The sequence below is a fragment of the Talpa europaea genome, assembly GCF_964194135.1.
Source record: "Talpa europaea genome assembly, chromosome: 9".
Classification (NCBI taxonomy): domain Eukaryota; kingdom Metazoa; phylum Chordata; class Mammalia; order Eulipotyphla; family Talpidae; genus Talpa; species Talpa europaea.
In genome coordinates, this window is record NC_140076.1 from 112,764,265 (window position 1) to 112,779,923 (window position 15,659).

The 15,659-nt window shown below is 41.0% G+C and overlaps 1 protein-coding gene across 1 annotated transcript; it reads left to right on the forward strand.

Annotated features, from left to right (window-relative positions):
* Positions 1–545: 545 nt before the first annotated feature.
* LOC311176831 (structural maintenance of chromosomes protein 6-like) lies at positions 546–2,765 on the forward strand (the record flags this gene model as incomplete). Its single annotated transcript, XM_084242470.1, has 2 exons — positions 546–600; positions 1,447–2,765. The coding sequence occupies 2 exons, from the start codon at positions 546–548 to the stop codon at positions 2,763–2,765; spliced, it is 1,374 nt and encodes a 457-aa protein (XP_084098596.1).
* Positions 2,766–15,659: the final 12,894 nt, after the last annotated feature.

The window sequence follows — 15,659 nt, forward strand, 5'->3', positions numbered from 1 at the left end:
AAGAAGTGGTAGGTACAAAGGCTCAGGGGCAAGAGACAACTTCAGGAGATGGTAAGTAAAGTAGTGTGTCCAGATGTGGAAGGAGAGTTAATACAACAGCTGTCAGAGAGAGAGAGGTCAATAGAGCAGCTCCAAAGACTCTAACGATGTATGCTCAGAGGCTCGAACCTTCATCTTCATGTTAATGGGTATGCAACAGGGCTATTTTTTAAGGAACTAATATGACAAGACATGCCTTTGAGAATATTCCTTCAAGCAGCTGGACTAGGGAATGAGATGGGGGACGTGAGGACAGAGAGAAAGAAGACGTGCCTGTGCGAATGACACTGTAGCCTTGACCAGCAGGACGGAAGGAAATAAGCCCAGAGGCCTCTAAGTGTGTTTAAAAGTTACAACCACCTGCAACTGATGACAAAATGAATGAGTTGGGTGTTAAGACTGGGAGGAACAGGATGCTTGGCGTTTCTGGCTGAGGAAGTAAGAGGATAATGGCACTGGCCGCTGAGATACAGAACATGCCAAAACGAACAGGGTCGAAAGGGAACATGACGGGCACAAACTTTGATCTGCAGAATCTGAACATCTGGGGGGAGATGTCTGGTAGGTGACATGCTGGCACTCAGCGGGAGATATGGGTGTGCGTGGGGACTGGCAAGTCACTGGTCACGGAGGATAAGGAGAGCAATAGGAGTTGGTGAAAGGCCTGGTAAGGGCAGGCAGTGTGAGAAAAGAAGGCCCAGGGGATTGAGAACTCCTTGCCACTCCTGAATAAAACTACTGAAAATAAAGGCTTCTCTCTGTCACCATCCCAGGATGCAGGGGAGGGCTGGGTGTGAGCATTGTACACTATCTGTGTGAGCTGTCGGCTGTGCTCTGGCAGCAAAGAGCACAAGGCTGTCCCGGCCTGTGGCTTTGGGAAGCACATCACTGCTCATTCTCAAGGAGAGAAGGATAATGAGCAGATTTAAGCTGCTCTTTCCTTGTCCATTCCAAAAGCAAAGACTCAGGATGTTTTTGGATGCCCATGTCTAAATGTTCACACTTGAGAGAAAAATGCTTTCTCCAGGAAGGAGGCGATAAATCTCTCTCACTAATGGAAACTGCTACATCCTGAAGCAACACTGGTCAGCTGAAAGGAAAAAAAGGGAGACTTTCCTTCCCTCCATGAAACCATCTTTCTCCAAATCAGAGTCCGTATCAGGCCATACAGGGCACCATCAAGCAGGCCTCTCAGACTCCGTCAGGACGTGCCCAGAATCATACCTGGCTGGGATCGAATGACCATGGCCAATGGCCTAGGGTGTGAAAATTCAGTCATGGCATTGCTGGAGCAGCTCTGCTGAGCAGGCCGGGCCAAGCACCCTTGGATGGGGCCAATGTCTGGTTGAAGAAAGGGGCTGGGAAGAGGAGTAATGGGTGCTGTTTGGACATGTGCCCTTTAAATCTCTTACGTCTTACCTAAATTCCTAAGCAGAGATGTGGATTCTGAAATAAGTGAATTGGAGAATGAGGTTGAAAATAAGAAAGGCCAGATAGTAAATCTTCAACAGCATTTGTCTGCCCTTGAAAAGGATATTAAACGCAATGAAGACTTTCTTAAGAGGTGCCAACTACATTATAAAGAGTTAAAGATGAAAATAAGAAAAAGTATTTCTGAAATTCGGGAACTTGAGAACATAGAAGAACACCAGTCTGTGGATATTGCAACCTTGGAAGATGAAGCGCAAGAAAATAAAATTAAAATGAAAATGGTTGGGAGAAATATGGAACAACAAAAAGAAAATATGGAACATCTTAAAAGTTTGAAAGTAGAAGCAGAAAACAGATATGATGCAATTAAGCTGAAAATTAATCAGCTCTCAGAGCAAGCAGATCCACTGAAGGATGAATTAAATCTTGCTGATTCTGAAGTGGATAACCAAAAACGAGGGAAGCGGCATTATGAAGAAAAACAAAAAGAACATTTGGACACTTTAAATAAAAAGAAACGAGAACTGGATATGAAAGAAAAAGAACTAGAGGAGAAAATGTCACAAGCAAGACAAATCTGCCCAGGGCAGATAGAAGTAAAAAAATCTGCATCAATTCTAGATAAAGAAATTAATAGATTGAGACAAAAGATACAGGCAGAACATGCTAGTCATGGAGATCGAGAGGAAATAATGAGGCAGTACCAAGAAGCAAGAGAAACCTATCTTGATCTGGATAACAAAGTAAGGACTTTGAAAAGGTTTATTAAATTACTGGAAGAAATAATGACCCATAGATACAAGACATACCAACAATTTAGAAGGTGTTTAACTTTACGATGCAAATTATATTTTGACAACTTACTGTCTCAGCGTGCCTATTGTGGAAAAATGAATTTTGACCACAAGAATGAAACTCTGACTATATCAGTCCAGCCTGGAGAGGGAAACAAAGCCGCCTTCAATGACATGAGGGCCCTCTCTGGAGGCGAGCGTTCCTTCTCCACAATCTGCTTCATTCTCTCTCTCTGGTTGATTGCTGAATCTCCCTTCAGATGCCTGGATGAGTTTGATGTCTACATGGACATGGTTAACCGGAGAATAGCGATGGACATGATACTCAAGATGGCAGATTCCCAGCGCTTTAGACAATTTATCTTGCTTACCCCTCAGAGCATGAGCTCGCTTCCATCAAGTAAACTGATTAGAATTCTTCGAATGTCTGATCCTGAAAGGGGACAAACCACATTGCCTTTCCGGCCTGTGACTCAAGAGGAAGAAGACAACCGGAGCTGATTTTTAACAACATGCCATGTCCTCCTGTTGAAAGATTTGTAAAGGGAAAATATTCAGGACTATTTCTTGAAATAAAATGAAGCTGAAGATATTCTAAATAAATAAATAAATAAATAAATAAATAAATAAATAAATCTCTTACGTCTTAAAACTCTTACATCATTTTGCAGGCTGTGCGTGGGTGAGTGTGAGTGTGCGTGTGAGTGTGTGTGTATGCATGGGAGAAATGGCTTTTTATCCTTTCCTATGTTTTGCCCTCATTATCAGGCTTCTAAGTTTCCTCTCGCCTCTGGTCTTGGTTCTTCCATATGTCATTTCACTTTGGGTTGATATGTTGACTTTTGGTAAATACTCTGGGTATGTTGACATTCTGTGTCATGTAGTTTATTGTACTGATATGTCTTTTCCCAGAGCAGAAGTATCTGAAAAACTTAAGCAAAAAAATATAAATAAATAGGAACATCTGGTAGAGGAGCTGTAGCACATGTGCAAGGGAGGTACATCAAAGAGAGGCCCGTTTTTATTTTGGGGACTGGCTAGTGCCGCATGATATAAATCAACTTGTAGAAATAGAAAGTAATTGTCCAGAAGTGTAAGTTTATATAAAAGGATATCCTAAAAGAAATAAAACTTTGACACTAAATGATTACCATGTATAAATGCTCATATTGATAAAGGGGATCAGCAGAAGGTGGACTTTACACACAGAAACACTACGTGGTTCTGATTACTAGAGAATGGTTTCCTTAAGGGTAGAGAGAAGATTCTGAGATTTTCTTGCATATCATTAGGCATAATGGATAGATTATTGGTCCTTAATTGACAGGTTACCTGTTGTGATCAACGGAAATTTTTAATGCTATCACAAATTAATATATAAACATATACAGAGAGCATAATATGTAATATAATTATAATATAATATAATGCAATATATAACATAGTTAATATATCTATAAACCTTACTTAAATGAGGTTGAGAGCCTTGAAGACAGTTCTCAGGTAGGAGGTATTGCTCACAGGGCGGGTTGAGCATCTCCTATGGGAAGTGAGCTGCTTTGCTCCCTGGAGCGGGGAAAGAAAAGAGAGGCGGTTGGAGAGAGGAGGGGTAAGGAGGAGGGAGGAGGGCCAAGGAGGAGGGACAGGAAGGAGGGTCCCTCTTGATCAGCCATGGCTCAGTCAATGAGAGGAGGTCTCCTAGCACTATAAAAGTACATTTCCTTTTTTTTTTTTTTAATTGTTCTGGGGGAGTATGCACTTGTTCTACCATGCGCCTGCACTTTCCGTTTTTGTTATTTCTGAATAAACTATTTCACTGGTGAAATAACTGGCTGCTTATTTGTTGGAGGTCAACAATGTCTCCATAGCTATGTGTCCCTGCGACCTGCACAGTCAGAGTGGCTGTGGGACAAGCCGCTTTTCAATGCAGGGATCAGTGGAAAGGCCTTATTCCCAGAATAATTCTTTTTTATGTCACGTAAGATATAAGATGTCATGTAAGTTCTAGATCTCCACGTTTGGGGTCAGAAAATAGGACAAAAGAATAGAACTTTTGATTTATTGATAATAAATCTAAATATATTAGGTTTTTCTTTGTGACATACTGCAAGACAGAAGAGGGTAGAGTGTCTACTCCTGCAAGCAATTTCTTATTATATTATTCATGGCTTTTATAAATTCTTTCATTCTGAAATCCTTATAGACAATTTATGCAAGTACAGGGGTATGGTAAGTCTTATCCTGATGTTTTTAAATGTGATAAAAGGTCAAAACCCTGGACTTTTGGTAGGTGGAGAATTAACTTGAAAGGCACTGAGTCTTCCCAGTAGAAGGGAAAAACAAGCAACAGCCAGATCTTTAGCATGAATCCTGCAAGTGGAGTGTCATGGGGTTAGCAAAAAGAGTGTGAAACACATTTGCCTTCAAATGTCACAATCCGACAGGGAAGGCTCAGTGCAGTCCTAGAAAGTATTAAATAATATAGTTGTAATCCAAGTAAATCTGGAGTGTCTAAGGCAGAGTGCAGGATCCAAAACTCCACAAATAACACTCCTTAAAGCTCTGAAACAGCGGAAGGCTTTCACTTAAGAGCTCTTTAACATGCAGCAAAGGGGAGTTTGCTAATGTTTTTTACATTCAGAAAGTGTCCTAAAACCTCCTTTACTTAACTCTCTCTCAACTCTAGACCAACAGGCTCTCCAGTTTAATTCATCACTAGCCCCAAATCCCCAAACTTTCTGGATCTTTTCTTTTATTCTCAGGATAAAGTACTGCAGCTCAAGTTCTCTGTCTTGTTACTGTGCTCGATACAATAAGGGTTTTTTTTCCCATAATTTATTTATTTTTTATTAAGTGTTTTTTAATATACATTTTATATCATTTTTCATTTTTGCACAATGTATGCATTTTCATCTTTATTATATTCCCCATACAATTCCCACCCCCCTTATTTTAATCCTACTCTCTCCCCCCCCCCGCCCCATAGTGTGTCTCTGGTTTATAGTTGCTTGTTGATTTTGATTTTTACTTTATTATAAAGACAATAAGAGTTTAATGGGTAAGAAATGCAAACAAGGACCCTCCTTAAAAGGGAAGGGAAGGAAAAAACTGTCGATGACTGTCAATACTTATTGGCACGCATGGCATTTTAAAATACTGAAAGAAATGCCACAAGGCCCCATAGCATAACTGCTAACAGGCTGGAATAGCAGGAGGCAAGAGACAGAATACCTCACTTTCTACTAAGGCAACCAAAGTAAGCAAGGTTTCTACCAAGGTAACCAAGTTTTCTTTCAAGGTAATCAAGAAAGAATAGATGCAGAAGGTGAATAGAAGTGGGTAGAATTTGGACTGGGGAAAAGACCTAAAGGATCCTGCAGATAATTAAATATTTTTAAGAATGTATCCTATATCCTAAATATTGAAGGCAGAAGAATTTGACAATTTCTTGGCACCTTAGAATAGTAGAGAGTATTTGTGGAATGAATATAATTTGTGGAATTATGACTGAAGAATATATCATCTGATATATTCTAAGGAAGATCTAATCTTTCTCAGATACTCGCTACAGCAATGCTTGGTGGATCACCTCCATAGTAAGACCTGCATTTTTCATTTGTACATGTGATCTGTGTTTGCACATGCATGCATGCATGCACACACATAGGCACAGGAGGTGCAAGTTTAATAAAATAGGTTTCCCTTTATACTGGCTATTTCTTCTCTAGTCTAGTTTGTGGAAAACTGCCTATCACAGACCCAGTGAATAGATTTCACAGTCTCTAATGAATGGAGACTGGACACTGAAAAAATAAACTGTTCTGGGGGAGAGAGCAAAGACAAAAAAAAAAAAAGACAAAATATACAAATAAAAATACACAAGAAACCAGTCACTATCTGAGTGTGTACTTGGCCACATAGGACAATGGTTAGCTTGTGGATACAGTGATCTAGTACAAGAGACTTTAAAGGACACTTTAAAAACAGCCCTAAAAATAGGTCCAACAACAATAACCTCAGCAAAACAAATATAAAATAAAATGAAACTTATTGTGTAGGCCAAAACAAACAAACAACAACAACAACAACAACAAAAACCCAACTAGCCCAGGCCTAATTTGACCTGTGGTCAGCTGGTTTGGGACTTCTGCTCTACAGTGTATAATTAAGGTATTTTAAACAAATTGCAAGTGTCTTAAATGTGAGAATTTAATGTCACTCTAAGTCATTGAATTTCCTCATCTCATTTCAATTTATTCTCTTTTCAAACATATTAGCAGAACATTTTCTCAGTGATCAAAGAAATCTGATCTTTCAATAAAGTAGAAAAGACTATATTAATTTTGACTTGATATACACAAATCAATTTATCCTATAAAAACCTATACACTGATGGGAACTCCCTGGTGGCTCAGGGGTTAGGCTCAGAGCTATCACTACCACAGCCTGAGTTCAATCCCCGGCCAGGGAGCACCCCACATGGCACAGCAGACCTCTCTTGTCCCGCCCGCTGCTGCCCCCCTCAGCAGTGGATTTCAGTCAATCCCCCTGTTCTGCTCCCCACTCTGTCTCTAGTGAATCCTCTCACCCCCCCATACCTCTGACCTGCACCCCAGTTCTTGTATGAATAAAAAAATAAAACCTTAAAAAAAAATAAAAACCTATATGCACTGACAACTTTCCCACCCAATGGTTTGCCTGCATGTCATGGGGGCGATTGTGTTGTTATTGTTATTATTATTTTTTGAAAGTGTTTGAAATGTCAATGTTTGAGTTTTTCCTTTTAATATGAAAATATATTTTCTTTAATGTCCAATTAGAGCTACACATGATCCTTAAATTCTGCTTACATACCCAGAGGCTGGTTTTATTTTGCACAGAAATAAATTTTAACTTAAAATAATTTCCACACCTACTTTGTTTAGTTAAAGAAGAGCTACGAAACATTAAATTTAATTTATGAAGCCCTCTATTTGTGTTCTAGTCCTCTGCACACACACACTGTGGTACTGCTATGGCTCTATATGCCAATGACATTAGAGTTCCTGGCAACACTCAATATGTAATCAATTATCACCTGTCACGAGTGACTTTTAAGATCCAGCCAGATATTTTGGAAATAGCGCTTAGCTCCACTGAGAAGGAAAATCTCCCTCTGAAAGTGGTGTGTTCCTCACCCTTAAATCTTTATTCAACGACATTTGGACAACGTTCAGCTTAGTCAATATGAAAGGGAGTCCAGCAACTTACATCTTAAAAAAATAGAATTTTAGCTATTTCAAACCTGCCATAAGAATATGCTTGTGTTTTAGAAAAGAAACGATAACAAATCTTTAATCATTTTTTTCTCTGCAGGGGAGCAAGAGGCTTCCATGCACCAGTGACAGCCCAGGGCCTCTTTTTCTTTTTGCTTTAATGCTTGTTTTGATTTCAAACTCACCGATGGAGAAGAACGGGAATCTGCCTCCTAGGATTTCAGAGTGTTTTACTTTCTTTTGCTTTCCTTTTTCTTAATAGATTTTCTCAGAGAACATAAAATTACCCTACCAGGCAGAGAAAATTGCTCAGATGCTAATATAATGGCTGTTCTGGGCTCAGACACATTTTTTTTTTTTTTTGCTACAAGTTATCAATAGTTTGTAGTCTGCTTTTCTCTTCATTAATAACAAAGCATGCTTATCTCTTAACAGAGCACATTTAACTGACTCCTAATTATAGCAACAGAAGGAAGTTGGGATAACAATAGTTTCTACATCCTCCCAAAATTGCAGATTTTCCAGGGTAGTGAGATAACTCAGGTTGGTTCACACTCATCAACACTTACTCTCAGCCTCACACACTAGGTCCTGCATATTAACAATTGCCCAGACAGGATCATGTCCCATCTGACCCCTGTACGCAGTCTGGGGAAACAGTGACAAAAATGAGCTTGATTGTGCAACAACAGCCATTGTCTGCTAATAGAGAGGTCCAAGGGCATGTGCTCTTAAACATAGCGGTTATCATTGCACCAGAAAGCTGAAAAACTATTTTGGACAATTTATTTCCTGAATTTAGGTATACTGCGATTAACAGGTTACCGTCTGCCGTCAGGGAGCAAACCCTTGGTCGGTAAGACCAAGCTCATGTCTTACCTACACTAAATGTTGAATAAATGCTATTAAGAAATGAATGACTTTGCTGAAACAATCTGGATATTAAATAATAACTTAAAAGAACTTTTTCTCAGTATCAGAACCTGCAGTCCACTCCCTGATGAGGAATTTAACAAGGAACCCTCTGTATTTCATTGTCCAGGGGTATGAAATTATCAGAAAATAATGGCATCTGTTCAAGGTGATTCCCTAAGTTCAATCCTCATGTCCTTGTTGTTGTCAGGGCCTAGACTAGATGGTCAGATGGTATGTTTGAGCTTCAACATCTGAAATGCATTTGGAAGATTCTTTGGCCTGCCTTTAAAAGAACAAACTTTCTGAAGCCTCCAGGGGGCAGCCCCACACCAGTGGTGATGAGGGACAGGATCAACTTGCTGGAAGAGAGCACAGTTCTGTCCCTCGCTCAGACGACAGTGGTGACCCATATAGAGTTGCTGACATAGTCTCTTCACACACCCTCAGGGGACACACTTGGGGTGTGGTGTGTGGAGCAAAGGTGAGCTACCTCTATTGGTGGCTGAACAGTCAAGGCTCATGGCTGGGAGTCTCAATTCTGACACTGCTCATTATTTTCTATACGTTTCAGAGAAATACAGAAGTTTCTGCCCATAAAGTGACTGCAGTGAATGGTCATGTCGCAGTAATCTACTTCCCAGGGTTTGAGGGCACAAAAACACTCACTGTGCATTAGTATGTGTGAGTGTAGGTTATTTTTAAAATGAATACTGTGGACAATTAAGAAATAACATCATCCAAATACCTGCATTTGAATGCACACCTGCAGTTCTCTTAACCGTCTCTGGCCCAGCTGTCCAGCATCCAACACCACCCCCCACCCACACATACACACTAAAGGGAGAAGATGTGGTTATTAAGCTGCTGTGTATTTTGTGTTCTTGGGTGTTTAATGCTTAATAGCCAGGTTGCTTGAGAGGATTCCAGGATCTGTGGAAACCAGGGAATCATGAGGGATTAACCCTTAGTTTGGACCATTTTTTGGCTCTACAGATTTGTATTACTTTGAGAGGATTCCTATGAGATCTGAATCAGAATGGAATCTCTATGGATAGTCCAACACTGTAAAGTGAATTAAATTCCAGACATATCCGCTAAATATTCCCTGTGCGGGTTTTTCAGAAACACTAGTGTCTTTTGATTGCAATAGGTTTAGATTTTAACAGGATATCCAAAAAACACAAAATGTGCATCCAAACAATGTGTCAGAGGAGGTGGTATTGGGAATTGGGGAGGTTTGCGGGTGTAGCTACATGAAGAGACAGGGTTGTTCCAGAGCACAGGGTTGTAGGAGAGGCAAAGCTTTCCTTCTCATCCTGGTGCTTACAATCACCAGTTCCAGGCACAGAAGGAAAAAATCAAGCAGAATATTAAAGAAGGTGGATGTGACCACTCTAAAACCAGAGTCAGGGGCCTCCCTGGTGGCACATGGGTTAAAGACACAGCGCTATCAAGCTATCACCAGCCACTGAAGCCCAGTTTAATCTCCGGCCAGAAAGCTGACACACATGGCACAGCAGACCTCTCCTGTCTCACCCGCTGCTCCCCTCAGCAGTGTATTTCAGTAGATCTGCCTGTTCTGGTCCCTACTCTGTCTCTGGTGAATTCTCACCCCCCCCCCCCGACCTACACCCCAGTTCTTGTATGCATAAATAAATCTTCAAAAAATAAAAAATAAAACCAGCATCATACAGAAGTGACACTGTAGTTTGTGCCAATGTAAGGCAAGGTGAAGGATAAATTACCAGCATCTCCTGTGCCCACTTCATGAGAATGCTTCCTCGAGGGGTGTTCTAGAATTCCAGAGACTGTGAGGGCTATGTGAGCAGTAGCTGCATGTTTCATGGGGACACACAGAAACACACACATGCACCCCAAATTGCTAGCATGATCCCACTTGAGGAATTCAACTGCACAGAAGCATCCGATGTTATCCTTAAAAAAGAAAAATGTAATGAGGATGCTGATTATCTCATCTAGAGAGTGATCCAGAGGCAGGGAGTTCAACAGGAAGGAACTTTCTTGGAAACGGTTGCAGTGGAGCAGCCTGAATTCTCCTCCTAACAAGCCCCAAGGCACGTAACATGCAGGCTTTATTGCTTTATTGCACAGAGCCCCTTACTCTGCATCCCACCCCAACTCCCAGATATTAAGGGAGCACAGGGCCCCTCTGCCTGGCCCCATGAACAGCTCTCACCTTCTACCCCCAGATAGTCACCTTCCCACCCCAGTGTTAGAAACTATCAAAATGTACCCCTATTCTGACCACGCCGTTGTCAAAGACTCCCAGGTCATCCCTTGTCATCGGACTCACTTCCCTGACCTGGCCCCTGTGCACAGCTCTCCCCAGCCAGGACGTGCTCACCATAACCTCGGAACTCACTGGCCCACCCCTCTACTCCCAACCCCATCACTCTTTATCTTAACCAAAACCTTCCTCTTCCCTGGGAATACATGCCCCTCAGGCCCTTCTGGCGGTATCTGTTTCCTATCCTATACCCAGGGTGCCTCAGGATACCCTTCATTCCTCCTTACTCTTCGCTCCTGGAGCTTCATTTGCTCCTCCAGGTGTTCTGCTGTCCCCCTTTCTACCACCTCCCTCCACCCCCAGCTCACTGTAAATCCAAGCTCTCAGCTCTACTGTCTATTACCTTTCTTGCCACAGTCCGTGAAGGACCTCTAGGTCACGCCCTTATCCCTTGAATATTTTAGCACCGTCAGGGTGCCCTTCTCTTTAAAATTACTCTTATAACTCGTGATGTATTCAAGTCCTTGAGGGCAATTAATGCCCCGAAGGAGATGCCAAAGAACAGATCTCCGACTCCTTCTATTCTTACTAAGCCACTGATGCTCGTGTCTGTGTCCCAGTTTCGTCCTCACCAATAACCACAGCCACTCCAGAGTGCAGTTCAGGTGCGTCTATCAACTTAACTCATCCTATAAAGCCTTCTGTTGCCAACAGCTCCCTAGCTCCACAGAAAGCTGCATTCTATTGATCTCTACTGATCTTCCCTAAATAGTGAAGGCTATTTAAGCACCTTCATTATCCATCATCTTCTTTATCTACTTTTTCCCACAGCCTTTGATTCACGGCTCTTCATTACAAGCACAGCGTTGTCCACACACTCACCTCTCTCGTTTCTTTCTCCTCCATCATACCATGTAGCATAACGATAACTCTAAGCAAACAAAGATCTCTGCCTACCGCAGAGATTCCCAAACAGCTCAACATAAATGGAGAGAAAAATCACAAAATCTTATGGATTAATTTCACATTAAAGCCATGATCCCTCATTTCAGGAGGTAAAATCTACTCAATTTCCTTTTACCAGTCACTCCATCTCTGTCCCATATAACTCTTAACTCTTTGCCTTTCTTCTTAAATCTCCAACATCTCCTCCAACTTCCCACTTAGCCACTGACTTGCTTATTAAATGAACACCAAACAAGGAAAATATGTACATCGGTTTCCACCTTGTCCTTCTCCCATTCTTTTGCTATGGATATGCTGAAAACCTTCTACAAATGCACTTGACCTTATCCTTTTTCTCTAACTGAAGGCACCTGCTATGACCTGATTGCTGTGTCCCTCCAAAATGTATACACTCAAGTCCTCAGCCCTAATACTTCAGAATATTCTGTATTTGGAAATCAGGTCCTTCAGGATGCAATTTCAAGGGGGCTTGTGGATGAACTGTAATCCAATATGACTGATGTTTTTTATGAGAAGATAGTAGGACACAGACACACAGGCAAGACTTCATCAAGACAGCAGAGCAAGACACCTCCTACAGCCAGGGAGAGAGGCTCAGCAGAAACTAAACCTGCAGGCACCTTGATCTGGGATTTCCAGCCTCCAGAGTTGTGGGGAAGTAAATTTCAGTTGCTTTAGCCCCCCAGATGGTGGTGCTTTGTTATGGCAGTCCTTACTAATGAACATAGCTTCTCTCCTGAAATCCTTCATCTTTCCTATGTCATCAAATTCTTCCTTTCTACTAAACTATTGAAATCAACATACAGACAGTATTTTTTACTGTATTCCATTGTTAAAAAACCAACAAAATCCTGCTTTGGCCTCAACACCTTCCAGCTGTGCTGCTTACAGAAAAACTTGACAAGGGAGTTATTGTTTTCTTTTTTTTTTTTTTATATAAATTTTATTGTTATATTCCCCAATCAATTGCAGCCCCCCCATTCTGACCCCAATCCCTCCCCTCCCGCCCCCGCCCCCCTAAAAGTGTCTCTGGTTCATAGTTTTTTGTTGATTTTGATTTTCACTTTCTTATAGTTATTCATTTTCCTGGTCCCTTATTTAAGTTTTCTAGATTCCTGCTATGAGTGAGACCATCCGGTATTTTTCTTTTTCTTTTTGGCTTATTTCGCTGAGCATGATCCCTTCCAGCGCCATCCATGTTGCTGCAAATTGCATGTGTTTATCTTTTTTGAATGCTGAGTAATATTCCATGGTATATATGTACCACATCTTCTTGATCCAGTCATCTATTTTTGGGCATTTGGGTTGTTTCCAAAGCTTAGCTATTGTAAACAGTGCTGCTATAAACATAGGGGTGCAGGTGCTCTTTGGAACTGATGTTTGTGTCCTTTGGGTAAATACCTAGGAGTGGAATTGCTGGATCATATGGAAGCTCTATGTTTAGTAGGTCCAGAGCTCTCCACACAGCTCTCCACAGTGGTTGGACCAGTTTGCACTCCCACCAACAGTGCAGAAGAGTTCCTTTTTCTCCACACCCTCGCCAACATTTGTTGTTGCTAGTTTTTTTAATATGTGCCATTCTCACTGGTGTAAGATGGTATCTCATGGTAGTTTTGATTTGCATTTCCCTGATGACAAGTGATGTTGAACATTTTTTCATATGCCTGTTGGCCATTTGCATTTCCTCTTCAGAGAAGTTTCTTTTTAGCTCTTCTGCCCATTTTTTGACTGGGTTATTTTCTTTGTTGTTGTTGAGTCTCATCAGCTCTTTGCAGATTTTTGTGATCAGTCCTTTATCATTAGTGTTGGGTGCAAAAATGTTCTCCCAGTTGGTGGGGTTTCTCTTTGTTTTTGTTATTGTCTCTTTTGCTGTGCAGAAGCTCTTTAATTTGATGTAGTCCCAGCTGTTTATCTTTGCCTTCACTATCACTGCTTTGGGTGATGTGTCTGTAAAGATGTCTTTGATGTGCAAATCACGTAGTGTTTTGCCTATATTTCCTTCTATATATTTTATGGTTTCAGGTCTTATGTCTAGTTCTTTAATCCATTTTGAGTTGATTTTTGTGTATGGTGTGAGGTAGTGGTCAAGCTTCATTCTTTTGCATGTAGTGACCCAGTTTTCCCAGCACCATTTATTGAACAAACTTTCTTTGCTCCAATGCATATTCTTTGCTCCTTTGTCAAAGATTAGTTGACCATAAATCTGTGGGTTTATTTCTGGATTTTCTATTCGATTCCATTGGTCTGTATGTCTGTTCTTGTTCCAATACCATGCAGTTTTGATGATTATGGCTTTGTAGTATAGTTTGAAGTCTGGGAGTGTGATGCCTCCATTCCCTTCTTTTTTTTTTCAGGAGAGCTTTGGCTATTCGGGGTTTTTTGTGATTTCATATGAATTTCATCAATAGTTGTTCTATTTCTTTGAAGAATGACATTGAAATTTTGATTGGAATAGCATTGAATCTGTATATTGCTTTTGGAAGGATGGCCATTTTAATAATGTTTATTCTTCCAATCCATGAGCAGGGGATGTCTCTCCATTTCTTTGTGTCTTCTTCTATTTCTTTTAATAGTGTTTTATAGTTTTCTTTGTATAGGTCCTTTACCTCTTTTGTTAGATTTATTCCCAAATATTTGATTTTTTTTTGTTTCAATAACAAAAGGGATGGTTTTTTTGATTTCTTCTTCTTCAGATTTATTGTTTGTGTATAGGAAGGCTACTGACTTTTGCGTGTTGATTTTGTATCCTGCCACTTTACTGAACTGATTGATGAGTTGAATTAGCTTTTCTGTGGAGTTTTTTGGGTTCTCTATGTATAATATCATATCGTCTGCAAATAGTGATAGTTTGACTTCTTCTTTTCCTATTTGGATTCCTTGGATGTCTTTCTCTTGTCTTATTGCCCTGGCTAGGACTTCCAGTATTATATTGAAAAGCAGTGGTGAGAGTGGACATCCTTGTTTTGTTCCAGATCTTAATGGAATTGCTTTCAGCTTTTCACCATTGAGAATGATACTGGCTGTTGGCTTGTCATAGATGGCCTTTATGATGTTGAGGTATGTTCCTTGTATCCCAAGAATTTCAAGGGCTTTTATCATGAATGGGTGTTGCACTTTGTCGAAAGCTTTCTCGGCATCTATTGATATTATCATATGGTTTTTATATTTCTTTTTGTTGATGTGTTGGATAACGTTGATTGATTTTCGGATGTTAAACCATCCTTGTGTCCCTGGAATGAATCCTACTTGGTCGTGGTGAATTATCTTATGGATACATTGTTGGATTCTGATAGCTAAAATTTTATTGAGGATTTTAGTTGTTTTCATTGTCTCCATTCATTCTTGTCTCAGCGGTCCCGGCACTAACGTAGCTGGGCTTTCTGTCTCGTCACTCCATCTACACAGCCTTTCCCAGCTCAGTAGTGACCTCATAGTGCCATAGTAAAAGGGTTATTTTCAGTCCTTCTCTTAGTCATGAGTGACCTGACATGGTGTAGGGTAAGGTAAAAGGTATCAGCCTTTTCTGCTCTCCCGCCATTAGGACAGATGACGGAACCCTGGGGTCCTGAACGCGTGCCTGATGACGGGTGCCTGGAGCAGGGTGCTGGCATGCGTAGGTGGGTACACCTGGGCTGAGAGACTGGTTTATAAGGGTGGCGCAGCAGAGTGCAGTGTGGTGGTGCGGTGTCGAGGATGGAGGAGTGCAGTGGCGTGTACGGCGGCTACAAACAACTCCGAAGAGCATGTGTCTGCTAGAACCGTTAGTTAATAAACCTACCCAGGATGGGTTGGTTGCGTTTCACATGGTTTCTTGTAAAGGACTTCTCCTAGCTTCTGGGACACCTTCTTCTTTTCCTGGTCTGAATACCATGGGCTCTTGTCTAATCATTACTCTTCTGTATTTTTATTTGCGCATTTCTCTTAATTTTTGCTCGGGTTCCCAAAGCTCAGTCCTGAGATTTCTTCTCTGACTACATTCGCTCTTAGGTGATTTCATTCTAGAGTCTTTGC